At 42.9% G+C, this 16,174-nt stretch overlaps 2 protein-coding genes across 2 annotated transcripts; one reads left to right on the forward strand and one right to left on the reverse strand.

The window, feature by feature from the left end:
* Nucleotides 1–8,585: 8,585 nt before the first annotated feature.
* Nucleotides 8,586–11,878, reverse strand: LOC143530396 (uncharacterized). Its single transcript, XM_077025941.1, has 7 exons — nucleotides 11,861–11,878; nucleotides 11,734–11,753; nucleotides 10,223–10,372; nucleotides 9,998–10,100; nucleotides 9,721–9,870; nucleotides 9,090–9,159; nucleotides 8,586–9,005 (listed from the first exon to the last, which is right to left on the reverse strand). The coding sequence occupies exons 1-7, from the start codon at nucleotides 11,861–11,863 to the stop codon at nucleotides 8,722–8,724; spliced, it is 780 nt and encodes a 259-aa protein (XP_076882056.1). The 5' UTR covers nucleotides 11,864–11,878; the 3' UTR covers nucleotides 8,586–8,721.
* Nucleotides 11,879–13,107: 1,229 nt separating this feature from the next.
* On the forward strand, nucleotides 13,108–16,104 carry LOC143530397 (thiol-disulfide oxidoreductase LTO1-like). Its single transcript, XM_077025942.1, has 6 exons — nucleotides 13,108–13,309; nucleotides 13,389–13,629; nucleotides 13,900–14,156; nucleotides 14,241–14,356; nucleotides 14,510–14,657; nucleotides 15,635–16,104. Exons 1-6 carry the CDS (start codon nucleotides 13,190–13,192, stop codon nucleotides 15,896–15,898), a joined length of 1,146 nt encoding a protein of 381 aa, XP_076882057.1. The 5' UTR covers nucleotides 13,108–13,189; the 3' UTR covers nucleotides 15,899–16,104.
* The last annotated feature ends 70 nt before the right edge of the window (nucleotides 16,105–16,174 follow it).

Below are 16,174 nucleotides of genomic sequence, written 5' to 3' on the forward strand. Positions count from 1 at the left end.
GTCATCGGCAACGACGGCCGATCCTTCAGGTATGCTTGGGGCTTCTCGCCAACCTCTGCCTCCTTCCCATCTGCCTGACCTCTTGGACGGATTTCCCTTGGGTTCAGATGATGGGTTTGGCGGCTATCGGCCTGTTGTCGACCCTACAGGTGCGTAGGGTTTTTTTTGGCCTCTTATTTTATTATTTTTTTTTTGTATCACCTTTTCTTAACTGCTTTTTGTTTTTTGCAGTGTCGGATTCCAATGAAGTGTGTTCCACGATGGAACATCCGCCGAGGAAAACCCTTCGCACGCCTGTGGAGTGCGTGGAGTGGGCTCGTCACGCAGCTCCCAGTGGTGCGTTGGGGGAAGCCATGGCTAGCTACCGGGAGGGTAGGTTAACCAATGAGCTTCGGGTTCTCCTGGCCCGGATGCAGCCGCGAGTCGAGCTGCTTTGTCGTCAAAACGACAAGTTAAAAGCAGCTCGTATCCAAGAAGTAGCTCAGGCGCGGGCTGTCCGGGAGGAGAATAGGAGGCTCTCCGCCGTTGCTGCGGAGAAGGAGAAGGCCTTCAAGGCCCTTGAAGTTGAAGTTCAGGCCCGTCTCGAGGCCCGTTCCAAGGCTGCCCAAGCTGTTAACGAACAGCTTCGGCTGGCTAAGGAAACTGCTCGGAACGCAACTGAAAGGGCCACCAAGGCTGAAGCTGTTGCTGAGCCTCTACGCCTCGAGAATGAGGAACTTAAAGCCAAACTAGAGGCGCTCCAACAGGCTCATGATGCCTTGGCGATGGAAGACGCGAAGAAGCTCCAAGAGATCCTGGACCAGAGGGGGGTGCTTGACCAGACTGAGCGGAAGCTAAAGGGCGTTGAAGAGGCTGCGGCTAAAGAAGTGTTGCTTGCCAACCTCAACAAAAGTGAAGCCGAACGCGCCCGAACCAAGCTCAAGCTGCCCTCCAGGAAGCTCTGGTTACCAAGGAATGGCTTCTTCGAGAAGCGTTGTCTCAGGTATGCGTAATTTCATATCTTCTCTTTTCTTTGCACATAGAAGAGATTTTGACACTTGTATTTTTTCTTGTAGGTTGTGCATCGAGTCTTCACGGACACATCATACGACGATGCCATGAGCGCAGCCCTCAACGCTTCTCATGAGGATGGGGAAAAGGCCGGCTTCCTGCTTGGTCTAGGGTTCGTTGAGAAAGGCATCCCGCCTTCCAACTTCCCTTTGTACGATGTGGATACTGAAGCTGTTTATGACCAAGCAGTGAACCAGTATGCCGCCTTCCCGCATCCGGTGGTGGAGAAGGTGAACGAAGTTGCTGCTGCTGATGATGGGCTAGCTATCCTTAAAGCTTTCCTTGAACCGCCACGCTCTACTGATGGTGCGGGTCCAAGTGGAAGTGGTCCTGAAGCTTGATCCTGAAGATCCCTTTCCACCATTAGCGTAGATTTTTGTTTTTGTATAGTTTCTTTTGTATGCGGGTATGCACCCAGCAATCTTTGTAATATTTGAATTTTGATGGAATAAAGATTGTGTTAATTCCTTGCCTTGTTTATTTTACGCATGTTTTGATTTAACTTAGCAATTTCTTTAGTACTTAGGTAAGTTAACTTTTTAACGTGGCAAATTATAAGTTCGTTTCGCTTCCTCTTTCATGATTGTGCGGGTATGACCGTCACTTACACTTAGTAGGATGGCTTAACTTTACTTATATCTGACCTGCGTGGAAGTTTTCCTCATCTTTTCCTTTGAAATTTTCTAAGTGTTTAGAATAAGTTAACCTTTGAACGTGGTAGATAATAGGTTGAAGTTTTTCCTCCTTGTTCGTGATTGTGCGGGTAAGACCGTCACTTGCACTTAGTAGGATGGCTAAACTTTGCCTACATATGACCTGCGTGGAGGTTTTCCTTAAAACTTTTGAAATTTTTACGTTTTGTGTTTATGCGGGTTTTGCCGCCTTCCACACGTAACGACTTACTTCTTCCCATATTTATGCGGTGAATACCGGCACATCAGTGTGGGAAGTTCATAAGTATAAAGGTAAGGCTATCAACACATTGTGAAAGGAGAATCATTTCCATTAGAAGTGGCTCTAGGCCTTTTCTTTACAAGTTTGGAATTGATCTACATGTAACATTTGCGTAATTGAGCTCCATTCCATGTTCTTGGGATGGGAGTGCCATCGAGCCTTTCGAGCCGGTACGCGCCCTTTCCCAGAACTTCTTTGATAATGTATGGCCCTTCCCAGACCGGGGCCAGTTTTCCTGGGCGTTGTTGGTTCGAAGCCTCGTTGTTACGCAGTATGTAGTCTCCTACATTGAAGTTGCAGAGTTTTACCCGCGTGTTGTAGTACTTTTGCATTTGTCGCTTGTAGTTCTCTTCACGCACTGCGGCTAAGTCTCTGCGTTCCTCGGTTAGCATAAGGTTTAACCGTCTTTCCGCATCATTGTCTTTTTGCTGAATTAAGACCCTTGGTGAGGGTAAACCAATTTCGACCGGGACCATGGCTTCAGTGCCATAAGTGAGACTGAACGGGGTTTCACCCTTACTGGCCATTTTCATCGTTCTGTTTGCTCAAAGGACGTGCGGAAGCTCGTCCACCCAGCCGGATCTGTGTTCCAAGAGTCTTTTCTTTATGCCTTCGATGATGCTCTTATTTGCTCTTTCTACCTCACCATTACCTTGCGGGTGCGCCACTGAGGTAAAAGTGTGGGTGATTTGAAGTTCTTCCAGCCACTTTTGTAGCTTTTTGTCAGCAAAGTTGGTGCCGTTATCGCTCACCAAATTCTGTGGAAGTCCAAAACGCCAAATAATAAATTCCCAAATAAATTTTTTGATATGTTTCGCGGTTGTTTGGGCTAAGGGTTTTGCTTCTATCCACTTGGTGAAGTAGTCGATGGCTACCACTAGGAACTGAACATTTCCTGCTGCTGTAGGAAATGGGCCTGTCACATCGATGGCCCACTTCTGAAATGGCCATGAAGAGGTGACTGGAACAAGTTCATTCTTCGGGCGATGCGTGTTGGGTGCGTAGAGCTGACAAGACCTGCATTTTCTGATGTATGCCAGCGCATCCGTATGCATCCCCGGCCAAAAGTATCCCGCGTTGTTTAGCTTAGCTACAACAGCGCGTGGACCTGCGTGTACTCCACAGATGCCTTCGTGTACTTCCCTTAGGAGGTAGTCAGCATCTTGGTTGCCCACACATCTTAAGAGTGGGCCAAGAAAGTTACGTCTGTAAAGGATGTCATCGGTGAGTTGATAATTCAGTGCTTTACAGCGTAGTTTTCTTGCCTGTGTTCTTGACTCTGGTAGTGTACCTGCCGCAAGGTATTTTATTATTGGTGTCATCCACGATTCTGTGCCGGTTTGGATGACACAAATTTCCTTGTGCGGGACCGAAGGTGCCTCGAGGAGTTCAATGCGGATGTCCTTTCCCAAGTGGGTGAAGGCTAATGATGCAAGCTTGCTTAACGCATCCGCAGATTTGTTTTCACTACGCTTGACGTGTATGACTTTGCAATCGTTAAAATCGCGCATAAGGGTTTTTGCTTGTGCGAGGTACAGGGCCATTGTGTCGTTCACGGCCGTGTACGTTCCGTTGATTTGATTGGCTACTAATATGGAATCCACGTGGGCTTCCAAGTGTTTCACTCCCATCTTACGCGCAATTCTCAGCCCGGCCAAGAATGCTTCATACTCGGCTTCGTTATTCGTACTTGGAAAATCCAGTCGAATAGCGTAAGTGTATTCTTGGCCTGCTGGGTTGGTTAGTTTCAGCCCTGCGCCTGAACCCTCGTTACTGGCTGCTCCATCAGTGTAGAGTCGCCAGACATCATTGATGTCTTGTGCTGGAGAGGGTTGAGCCTCTTCCTGGCACTCTTTTTCCCGCGATGCAGGCACTTCTGCAATAAAGTCGGCCATAACCTGGCCTTTTATGGCTGGTCTTGGCTTATACTTTATCGCGTATTCCCCCAACTCAATTGCCCATTTGGCTAGGCGTCCCGATAACTTGGGTTTGCCTAGAACGTTTGCAAGTTTGAAGTTGGAGAGAATGGTGATTGGGTGACCCTGGAAATATCGTCTTAACCTGCGTGAAGCGTGTATAAGTGGTAAGACTAATTTTTCGTGGGTAGAGTACCGGGTTTCTACGTCTGTTAGGATACGGCTGACATAATAGATTGGCATCTGGATGCCTTTTCGTTCAACTAGCAGGACCGCCCCGGTTGCTCTATTTGTTGCGGAAAGGTATAGGATTAACCCCTCCCCCGCTTCTGGTGCTGTGAGCGTTGGGAGTTCGATCAAGCGTGACCGAATCTCCTGAAAAGCTGCTTCCGCTTCTGGTGTCCAGCGGAAGTGCGTTTTCTTTAAACAGTTTCTTAACGTTGACACGAAAGGAAACGACTTATCCGCGTGGTTTGCCAAAAAGTGATTAAGTGCGACTAGTCGTCCATTCAGTGTCTGAGCCTGTTTGATGGTAGTAGGTGATTCCATTTTGATAATGGTTTCGACCTTTTCAGGGTTCGCTCTGAAGCCATCTTTAGTGACGATGACCCCCAAGAACTTCCCTTCTTCCATTCCAAAGGCACACTTGCTCGGGTTGAGCTTCATGTTTATCTTCCTGAGCGTGTTGAAAGTTTCTTCGATGTCTTTCAACATCGCTTCTGGGTCAGGGCTTTTGATGACCAAGTCATCCATGTAGACTTCCAAGTTCCTCCCAATTTGGGCATGAAACTGGTTGTCCATCAGGCGTTGGTATGTGGACCCGGCATTCTTAAGTCCAAATGGCATCATTTGATAACAAAATGTACCATCGGGTGTCCGAAAAGCGGTTTTGTCCTGATTATCAACGGCCATGTGGATTTGATGGTACCCCTTATACGCATCCAGGAAGCATTTAAGGAGAAACGGTGCTAACGAATCCACCTTAAGATCAATTTCGGGTAACGGATAACAATCTTTGGGGCATGCTTTGTTTAAGTCCTTGAAATCTATGCACATGCGCCATTGTTTGTTATTCTTCGGTACCATAACGGGATTTGCAACCCATGTTTGATATCTGCTAACGCGTACGATGCCTGCGTCAAGGAGTTCCTTGACTTGGGTTCTACACGCGTTAGTTTGTTCTGGCCCCATTACTCTGCGCTTTTGTACGACTGGCGTAACAGCCGGATCGCACTTGAGCTTATGCTCTGCCTTACTTCGGGGTACACCAGTCATGTCAGCTGGTGTCCACGCGAAGATGTCAGCGTTTTTCTGTAGTAAGCGTTTGAGTAAGGTGCGTGTGGGATCAACAACTGTTGGGCCAATGGTAACGGCCTGGTCAGGGTATTTGCCGTTGAAGGCCCATCTTTCCGGTTCGGTGATGGTTGGTTTAGCCATCTTTGGTTTGGGTTTAGATGAGACAGATGCGATGCATACCTGGGGAATGCCGGTGATCATCGCTACACCCTCAGCTGTTGGCCATCCCATCATGCCGTGGACTGAAGATACCACGGCGTTGAATCTTGCCATCCCGTCTCTTCCGAAGAGAATGTCGTATGTGTGGTGTGGCTTCCTCATCACGACAAAATCCACGTCTTCTGTGCGTGAGTGATTCCCGTCCGTAAGAGTGACGGGGAAAGATAGGATACCCAGGGGGGTGTTTGTGCTGCCGTCGAACCCTTCCATCGAGGCGTAGATCGTTTCCAGGCGTTCCTTGTCTTCGTCATCTAGCTTGTCGAAGAACTGCCTGTACATCACCGTTGACGAGGCGCCGTTATCAGCAAGAGTGCGAGAAGTGATGTAGTGCCCCAGCTGGCTTTTGATGACGATAGGGCCTTCTTTGCTGGGTCCTCCTGGCACTCGCGGGAAGCGCACCTCAGCTTCCTTCCACGCGCATGGTTCTGTCGCTCGCCTTTTTCTTCCTCTGATGTTGCCATGAACCATGTTGATGCTGATGTCAACGGGCTTTCGTCCGTTACCTCTGTACCGGCTATCATTCCTTCCTCCCTTCTTGATTGATGCCACAAGGTGTGCAAGTCTTCCATCCTTGACGAATGTTTCAACAATATCTTTCAAGAATGTATACTCCTCCGTACTATGACCTTTTGTCCCGTGGAAGTCACAGGATTTGCCTTGATCCGCATTAGGTCGCTGCCGGATCATTGGAGCTTTTGGCCATGGTAGTTTTTCGGTGGCAAATATCTCCGTGACTCTTTTGGTGAGTGGCGTCTACCGGTGTTTTCGGCTTGAAGGGTGTGTGTTATCCCTTCCGCCAACAAGAGGGCGAGAGCTGGATGAGGTGTCAAAGTTTACCCTTGACCGCCAAATACCTAGCTTCCTCTTTTTGTTCTGCCGGGCGATCCGAACATTGTTTTCTCTAGTCCTTTGCGTGTAGAGGTGTGTACTCTGGGGAAGATCCCTTCCCAGTTGCTTCTCCGTCTCGGCAAAGCGCTTGGCCGCCGTCATGATGGCATCCCATGTGGACGGCATGCCGTCCTTACCCGTCAATGTGCGGATAAGCTCTGGGTATTCGGCGCCCTGGATGAAAGCGGCGCGAACAAGATCTTCACTTATGTTGCCCAGACTCAGATTTTTGGAGTTGAAGCGAGTGATGAAGTCTAGTAAAGATTCATCCTCCTCTCTAACGCAGTTGAGGATCGTCCACTGTTCTTCAGTATATTTCCTCTGTTGGCTGAAGTGTTGGCTGAACTTGTTCTGAAAGTCCGCCCAATCATAGATGTGGTGGGCCGGTAAACGATCGAACCATGCCCTGGCCGCTCCAACCAGAGTCATCTGGAACATATAACACCACGTGGGTTCCGTCCAGTTACTGACGGTTGCCCCCGCAATGAATCTGTTCAAGTGGTCGTCTGGGTCGGATAGACCATCATAAGTGCCGATGTTGGACATTTGTTTGACACTTCTCTGGGCGATTGCTTCCGCAATGTCCCTTGCAAACTTGGACTTTCCTGCATTTGCAGCAGTTAGTCTAAAGGTTTTGGAGAAGTCACGTGGGTTTCTCCCCGCGTTCGTTGGTTTAAAGGTTTCTCCAAAATTCCTTGCTGGTTGGAAGTCCGTTTCCTTACGCTTCCCTTTTGCCTTATGGCGAGGGTTTGCGTCGGTATCGGATTCTTCCCGCTCATCGTCCGAGTACTCGCACTCAGTGTTCATGTTGAGATGTTGGCGAGTACTGCCGAATTCGTCAGCCTGTTGAAGTGAACGCAAGCGTTCATCCAACTCAGCTTGGAACTCTTTCTGACGTGCTTCGGCCCACGCCTTAACTTGATCGAGTGTTTGGCGAGGGACACTCGTCCGTTTCTCCAACTGGGCATCAGTGAACCCCAGTGAAATATTGTTTACTGCACTTGTCCCGGCTTGGGTAACCGGGGTAGTGTTCGTAAAATTTGTATAATCGCCGGTGTTCCCCCCAGTTGCTGGGGTTGTGGTTACCGGGGTTTCTTGGTCGCTTACTGGCTTTGGGACCGGAGTAACGTTAACCATTTCTTCAGAAATTTTGAAAAAACTAAGAATTAGTTCTAGCTTTTATGCACGGATGGCGCCAATGAAGAAACACTAAGTGACCCTAGGCAGATTACGGATAATCTAGGGGTTAAGTAATGTTTCCCACGAGGATGAGGTCCAGCAAAGAAGGTTGTTCTTCAGGTGACCTGCAAAACAGACACCCTAAGCTCGTCACTGAGAAGGGGGGGATTCCTCCTTGTGACCACCCTCCGGCGTGAGAATCAGACTAGATTGCTCTGAATATAAGTGTATATTAAGAGATTGCTAGAGAAGATAAGATAATGAGATATCAGATGATGTCCTTACCATTCCAAGGTGTTGGAGTATTTATAGCCGAAGGTAGGTTTCCTAGAAGGTACAGCCGGCTGAATAGTATTCCTGTTCTACCAACAGTGGGCTACGCACAAGCCATGCTGGTTGGTGGATAGGCTGCGGCCGATAGTGACAAGGTCGGCTGTATACTGTTCCTTTACTGCCGGCTATGCACTGTTCCACCAACTGTAGGCTGCGCACGTCCCATAGTAAGGGTTGGTGAGTAGGCAGCGGCTAATAGTGACAAACAGTACTAGAGGGTGCTCCTCCTCGTACTGTTGTCGGTGAGCTGTCACCCTGTGATTGGTTCATGGGCTGTTTTGGTCAGATCGTCTGTTTTTCCCATACCTTGGCAGGTATAGTACAAAAGATCTTCCAGAAGCATACGGACTGGCTCATTTGGGCGGGAGTATTCCCGCCTTGCTCATTCCTTCAGGTGACTACTGAAGTAGCAAGAGTTAGTGCCTTGTGCGTGTAGCCTTGCTATCAGTGCGGGTAGCCTTCCCTGATGGCTTGTATCCGCAACTGCGGGTACAAGCGGGGTACTTCACCATTGGGAGGCTTTCCCTGCGGGTACAGCTGGCGTACTGCGCGTAAGGTCTTCTCTGAGCATGGTGGGTCCTGCGGAAGCAGTTGGTCGTTGCGCAGACGTCCCTCTTCAAGGTGAGTCTTGCGGGTCTAACTGGACTCTGCTGGGACCTACCTCTTCATTCCCCATAACTGTAGATGTTACGGGGTACATATAAAAAGCTAAAGACAAGCTATGTAAGTTCAAACAAGTAACACCAGCAATATCCTTAAACAAACCATAAACTAGATGTCTGCAACAACAAAATCAGTCAACTCACCATTCTAGACAACATAAGCATTCAACATAAAAACATCTTCCAGATTCACTGTGACAACATATTCTGAAATCAGCATTAAACTAGCGACGACCATAGTGCCTTTCAGGACTCCTGTAAGGAGGCGACCTCGTCCGGTCCCTCCTTGATCTGCCACCATAATAAGGTGAGCGCCTAGGCGGCGAGTAATCACGCCCACCACCACCCCTATATGGCGGTGTGGACCTCGGCGGAGGAGAGTAATCACGACGGCCACCACCACCTCTATATGGCGGCGGGGACCTCCTTGGAGGAGACCTACGGTAGCCATAGTCCTCTCGCCCACGATATCTGCCTCTATCTCTATCACCACCACCACGATACATCCCTAAATATGACACCAAACTCCATCAGTATCACACCAAATTTACAGTCAGTAAAACTTAACAAACAATATATATGAAAAAGTTACCAGTGTCCCTAGCATTTTTCAGCCCTAGGTAATGACCAGGTGTAGGTGTCCTGGGGCGCTTCCTTCGTGACTGAAACAATCAAACAAACAAACGTCAAGTAAAAGTTCTTTTAACAAGCAACTAGCTTAAATAACATATAACTACATAATAAGCATTATCAACAAGCATATTTAGGTGACAAAATAGAAATAAAGTCATAACAATTACAGTTTCTAATTCCAAAGAAAAACAAAAATGAGAAACTTGACCAGATCTCCATAGAAAAAAATTAAAAAGAATGCATGTGTCTAGTACCCATCAACCATTAAATTTGCGTGGCTATAATGAGCGTCAATTAGTTGATAGTTGAATAAATTTGCAGTTGATAATGACCGTTGAATTAGTTGATAGTTGAATGTAAGCTGATGTTGTATGTATGTTTAGTTGATCAGATGATGCATGTGAAATGATTGGTGCTGTTTTAGCTGGCCATTGATATCAAGCTGTTTAAGAGTTTTCATTGATGAACTCATCAACGTTGATTGCTGCCAACATAACTGATCCAATATATAGCAAGTAGAGTAAACCTTGGAATTAAAAAGGAAAAGGAAGTATAAACATCCTAACTACACTAAAGTCAATGTAACTAACCCTCTCAACAGTTATTTGGCGATTTTCCAGAACCGACTGATTGAGATGCTTTATGCAGCGATTGGCATCTTCAACAGTTTCCATTGTTATGAAAGCAAACCCACGAGAGATGCGCGAACGAGGCTCCACAACCAGAAAACAGTTAGCAACCTGGATGGTGTTATGGCCATTAGTCATTCAATATATGCATACAAAGTTTATGGCAAAAAGGCTTAAGCCTTGATGCTTAAAACAATTACTACTACTAGAAAAATTATATACACAAGAATGATCTAACCTTTCCTTCTTTTGCAAAATATTCTTCAAGCTGATCTTGGGTGACACGTGTAGATAGGCCAGTTACATAAAGGGTATTTCCAGGGTTTCCAACCTCTTCTTCCCTGATAAGAATAAGAAAAACAGTAGCAATATTAATAAAAATCCATCATCATAATGAAGCTAAATTATTAATAATCAGAAGATTAATAATCGTGAGAAAAAACCAAAAGACTAAGAACCATACCTTCCACGGCTTCTGGACCGCGATCTAGATGCAGGCCTACCTCTTGGCCTTGACCAGGATCTTGACCTTGATCGAGACCTAGACCTGGGCGACCTGGACCTGGATGGTGGTGCTTCATGGGGAGGAGAGCGTGGAGGAGAATGTGAGTACCTGAACACATTGATATAATGTAAGAAAATATTAGTAATTTGCATTTTAATAACATTCAATGTGCCAATATACTTATATGGCGTCTCAAAGTATTATTCATATATTTTAGAACCATTTCCACATTAGGCTATGAACTATAGGGCAAGATATGTATATATATTTTAGCATTAATGTTCCACTGGCCTACTTGTTTCATCACATGTTGAGAGAATATTTAGAAATATTGAAGGAAAAGTTTCTAGTTTTCTTTTCCCTTGTTCATAAATGTTTGTACCAATGAATTAGACATACTAAGAAATATAACTGAGAAGCATGAAATTTAACTAAACAGTCAGAGTCAAACAATATACACAACAAGCACACAATAAAACATAAAACTATGGCATTCCAAACTATGTAGAATAGATGTTACTTTCAACCCCTGGTAATTTGTAAGAGCCTAAGAAGGGATTTAAAATGATTAACATAATTACATTTATAATATTCATTTGTTAATTTGTGAACCAAATCAAGAATCATTATACGAAAAGTTGTAAACTCTACACTAACGTCTTCAAATTATTTTCTTTTAATGAAATTTATATAATAAGTACAGACATAAAAGCATAAACAATGTGCTTCCATCGAAAAAAAAGTTATCCTTATACTACTATCCTATAGCTGATACAATAGTGTTTAATAGTTACAACAGAAATTTAATTCAACAAAAGAATCTGAAATGGTACTGCAACAACCACTTCACAAATCACAGAGTATGGTTCTAAGCCAATCAAATGATAGCACCTTTGACAAATGAGCATTGTCATAAACATGTCAAAGTTGAACAAATAAAAACCCAACTATAACAAATAAGACTGTATACTATTAGCTTCAATAAACGATACTATATAATTCATTACTCAGCTAACGTAAAATCAGATGACTCTGTCAGATTACCAACACAATATACAGCATCAACCACGAAATGTATGTGTCGGACTTTGTTATGCCCCAATGACTCAACAACACAAGATACCCAATCCACGACCATTGAGCCCAAAACGCAATGGGCATGCTACTCATAGCTCAAACTAACAACCCTTTAAATAAAGCCAACTACAATAGCATGGTTCCATAGCTCAATTTAGGTATATAATCCTTTCGATTAAACAAACAGCAAAAATACCGCATTTGTACACTCAATACTGTCTAATTACTCAATAAAAATCAACAAATTCGCCTCACAAAACATTTACCCAAATGCTACATAATTAAACAATAATTGGGACCGAAACGGACAAATCGAATACCCTTGGACACACAGTTGACGGAAATAATCAACAATCGGAGACAAATTAAAAGGTTTGGAAATTAGGGTTTACCTTCGTTGAGGGGAATCAGCCTGCATAATAAAAAGGAACTCAACGGATCAAAATGTAAGCATATGAATGCAGAGATACACAGATATGATGAGTTATGAAGATCGTATATGAGAAGGAGCTAGCTCACCATTTGTGTGCAGAGAAGAAGGAACCCTAGATTAGATCGCCAAGAAGAAATTTGAGGGTTTTGCAGGACTTTTGACACTAGCTCAATTTACAAAAGTGGCTACTACCTTTCGTTATAACACAATACCACACCCCTTTCTTTATTATTCTGCTTTTTTTTTTTTTTTTAATTTCTTACACTATGCGGTTTGCACTAATTTTCATCATCATCGAACTCAATAAATCTCACCAATAACAAAGTTATGATTTGATTTGATTTGAGAAGGATAAGATGCAGATAGTCTTATCTCTACCCGTAAAAATAGAGAAATTATTTTCAAAGAAAACCCCAGCTCGATTCTTCATTAATTTTGTCAAATTAAAAAAATCAGTTTCTTTTATTTAATATACCTAACACACCGCTTGTTGGGGGTGGGGGGGGGCTCAACATATATACAAAATATCACAAACGAAGCGGGCCGAGCTCAAATTGTCGGCTGAAAACTGCTAAATTTAACTACGTATAAAAAAAACTCTTGACGAAAACATATAAATTTACACTACTACGTAATAAACAGTGGGGGTCGGGGCCACCCCCACACTAACTAACCTTCTCCACCAGGCACACCTTATGGTGGATAGAGTATCCTTAAAATGCATGGTTAATGATCAAAGGATATGAAGTGGTAATGATACAGAATAATTATTTGTAGGGTTGTAAATGAATAGAACAGACGAGACCTTGTTTGTGTCCGTACGTTAAGCTTTTGTTGGATTAACTGACGATTCATGAACACTCCAATGAATGAAAATTCATGCACGTGTTCATTCATTAAAGAATTGAGCTTGTTTGTGTCAGTTCGTTAGTATTGTGAATAGACGCTAATGAACACACATAGAAACAAATACTAACAGACACTAATAAGCAAACGAATACACATACACTAATGGACAAACGAACATAAACGACCTTGTATTAATTTAAGAACAATAATCATAAATCCACACAAATTCACCAACAAAATCCGGCATATAAATATGATATACTAATTACAAAGTCTTAATATGTGGACTTTATCGGACAAACATAAACGAACTCAACGGAACGAATGTAGACGAACAGACGTAAACGAACACATTACCGAACGTTCACGGATACTATCGAATGAACACGGCCTTTGTTTGTATTCGTTCATTAAGCTTACCAAACGAAATTTTTTGTTCATAAATAAACTTTTTTCCGTGCGGATTATTTCACTTGACCCGGATAGAAAAAATATGAACAAGTGGAAATAAACTGAAACGGACGAATCGCACCGGTAGCCCGCAGCGGTCAACTGCAATAGCAGCCATGGCAACCTTCACCAACCTCTTATCTTCTCCATATTCTCCTCTAGTATCCTCCCATGGAAAACATCATCTTAATCGCAATCCTCTTGCTTGTTCTCCTTTATTTCCAACCCAACTAAAGGTACTGATTACTAATGTCTCTACATATCTTTGTGTTTAATCATCTGATGATGATAACTTTATCTGTTTTGTGTTTGAAGAGTGACCGGAGACAAGTGTTGCTTCGAGTGAAATGCTTGAATGAGCCAAGTGGAGATGATTCTGGGCCTTCTATTGCTACTGGCATTTCATCATACAGTTGGTGTGCAGGCCTTGGTGGGTTGGGGTTTCTTGAAACCAGTTACTTGACTTACTTGAAGCTCACCGGTTCGGATGCATTTTGCCCTGTTGGTGGTGGGTCTTGTGGTGATATCCTCAACAGCAGTTATGCTGCCGTTTTCGGTACTCTTGTTGGTCTATTTAGCTCACACTCTTAACATTATTTATGAATTATGATCATGTTCTGGATATGGATAAAGTTCATATTTTTAATCAAAGTTTTTACAAAATGTTTCATCTCAATTTGGAAGATTATAATTTGGTGTTATATGAAACTCAGTGTAATAGAGTGCATCTTGTTTACCCTTTTATTAAGATCGTAAACGCAAATATAGAAAAATTAAAAATATATAGGCTGCCAAACATGTAAATTTATTATATTGGGTTTGGTAGGTATTCCTCTTCCTCTTATTGGAATGGTTGCATATGGGGCCGCAACATTCCTTGCACTTAAATTGGCTGCAAAGAATTTGCCTTTCGGGATTGATGAAAGTAATGGTGGATTGATTTTACTTGGAACAACCACCTCAATGGCTACTGCAAGTGCATACTTTTTGTACATTTTAAACACACAATTTTCAGACGCTTCATGTTCTTTCTGTTTAGTATCAGCCCTCTTGTCATTCTCATTGTTCTTCACAACCGCCAAGGTACATGTAAATCAGTAAATGTATGTTCTTTGGAACCATTGTTTCTATCATTATAGCTATGGAAATGTTATTATTTCTTTACAGAGTTTGGGATGGCAAAAGATCCGAGAAGAAGTGGGTTTGCAGTTTTGCATAGCCGGTCTTATTTTTGCTGCTTTAAGCAACTCATATAGTGCTTCAGCCCTTCCTCCGCCTACACGGTAACTTCATTTTTTAGGTTTCAAATACCAAAAGTAGCCTGCAGTATGCTGTTATTACATTAGTGCCTTAGTGGTTTTGTTTTCTGTGAAGACTTTATGCATAAATTCAGGTTATTTTTTTTTAAATAATCTTTATGCTCTAATTTTATGCAGCTTTGGTGAGAAATTTTTGCCATACGCTCCAACCGAAATCAAGGCACCATCGAGTCCTTTAGCTCTTAAACTGGCAGCACACTTGCGTTCTGTTGGAGCTAAAATGTATGGAGCATTTTGGTGTTCACACTGTTTAGAGCAGAAAGAGGTACTTCTCACACACTTAGTGCTTTGTTAGTTGCACTTAAAACTTAACTCTGTATTCGGTCCGGTTAGAGGCTGCATTATGGACCGGTGGTATTAGAGGTGTTCATAAATCGCTGAAACCGACCGAACCGCCCAAACTGAAGGCCGGTCGATGTGAAATATATACGGTTTGGTTTTAATGGGTTGATGGTTTGGAACTTGGAACTGGCTGTGAAGACCGTACCGGCCGTTTAACATTTATTTTTCATTTTTCATTTTAGGAATGCAATGTATTTATATATTATATTTATCAACAATCCTTATCATTTTTAATGTTTAATACAAAATTATGCTTTTGGAAAAAATATTATTTTTTGGTCTAAAACCACTAGACTGCCAAAACCAAACCATAAAACCGTGAAACCCGACCGTTTCAGTTTGTCTTTTTTCTAAACCCATAGTTAGCGGTTCCGCCCAAAATTTTGGTCAAAACCGTTTGAACCGGACCATGAACTTCCCAGGTTAGTATCAGTCAGAAGGGCTTTCGGCCTTTTGGGTCAAACGTGAATTGTTATCAAAACAGTGTGGGTCGAATTGGGCGGATTCACAAACACTTTTTGTTGTTTTATTTGATATTATTATATTAATATGTGCTAAATGATTACAAAAACTAGATCAAGTAAAATAAGTCGAAAATAAACTAATAATTTGGTTAAATTAACGGGAATTAGGAGGTTTTATGCATATTAATGGCATTTGACAATTCCTTTCGAGTTTAATCTCTTAAGTTTTGCCCATTTGGTGCGTTAGATGTAGAACATAAGTACATGACCCAAATCGACCTGTATGTAAAATTGTAGGTGAGCAGGTCAAAATTGTTAAAACTATGTCCAGTCAACAAGGATTTACGGAACATTTATTTTTTTAATACATGCTAGCTTTTTTTATCCTAGGTATTACTCGTGTTGATTAATTAAACACATTCTGGCACTTGTGTAGATGTTTGGGCAAGAAGCGGTAAAATTGTTGGATTATGCTGAATGCTATCCAGATGGATTCAAAATTGGAACTCCTTTAAGTAAAGAATGTAAACAAGTCAAAATAGAAGGGTTTCCAATGTGGGTGGTCAATGGTCAGGTATTAGAAGGGATACAAGACTTTCCAGAACTTGCGAAAGTATCTGGATTTGAAGCGGGTGAGTTCAGTGGAGAGCTAGCAGAGCTTGCTAGACTATCTGCTCAGGCCAACATGCAACTGTCATGAATGTATACAAAACATGTATGTTGTCTCCCATTCCATGTGAAACAGATACACCATACTGACATGACACTTCTCTAGGGTTTTGTTGGAGACTATTATAGAAACAAACAAGAAATTTGAAAATTTTAGCCTTTTGTTGTACTGTATAACATGTTCTGGTTGTTGACATTTCTTAGTTATTATTAAATAATTATAGTTTGTTGATATAATGTCACTTTTTAGTTTGTTTCTTCTATTTATTAAAAAAGAAGATTATAAAAAAGTTGTGCTGCCGGATTA

The sequence above is a fragment of the Bidens hawaiensis genome, unplaced genomic scaffold (genome assembly GCF_021521415.1).
Source record: "Bidens hawaiensis isolate Kalapana, Puna unplaced genomic scaffold, B.hawaiensis_p1.1 tig00008945_1, whole genome shotgun sequence".
NCBI classification, from domain to species: domain Eukaryota; kingdom Viridiplantae; phylum Streptophyta; class Magnoliopsida; order Asterales; family Asteraceae; genus Bidens; species Bidens hawaiensis.

Excerpts from the sequence above, each read along its gene's own strand:
- LOC143530396 (XM_077025941.1), bottom strand. Across the intron at positions 10,101-10,222 it reads CGGTCCAGAAGCCGTGGAAG|GGAAGAAGAGGTTGGAAACC; the intron begins GTATGGTTCTTA and ends TATTCTTATCAG. Across the intron at positions 9,871-9,997 it reads ATTTTGCAAAAGAAGGAAAG|GTTGCTAACTGTTTTCTGGT; the intron begins GTTAGATCATTC and ends AACACCATCCAG.
- LOC143530397 (XM_077025942.1), top strand. The coding sequence starts at position 13,190 with ATGGCAACCTTCACCAACCTCTTATCTTCTCCATATTCTCCTCTAGTA. Across the intron at positions 14,157-14,240 it reads TGTTCTTCACAACCGCCAAG|AGTTTGGGATGGCAAAAGAT; the intron begins GTACATGTAAAT and ends ATTTCTTTACAG. Across the intron at positions 14,658-15,634 it reads ACTGTTTAGAGCAGAAAGAG|ATGTTTGGGCAAGAAGCGGT; the intron begins GTACTTCTCACA and ends GCACTTGTGTAG.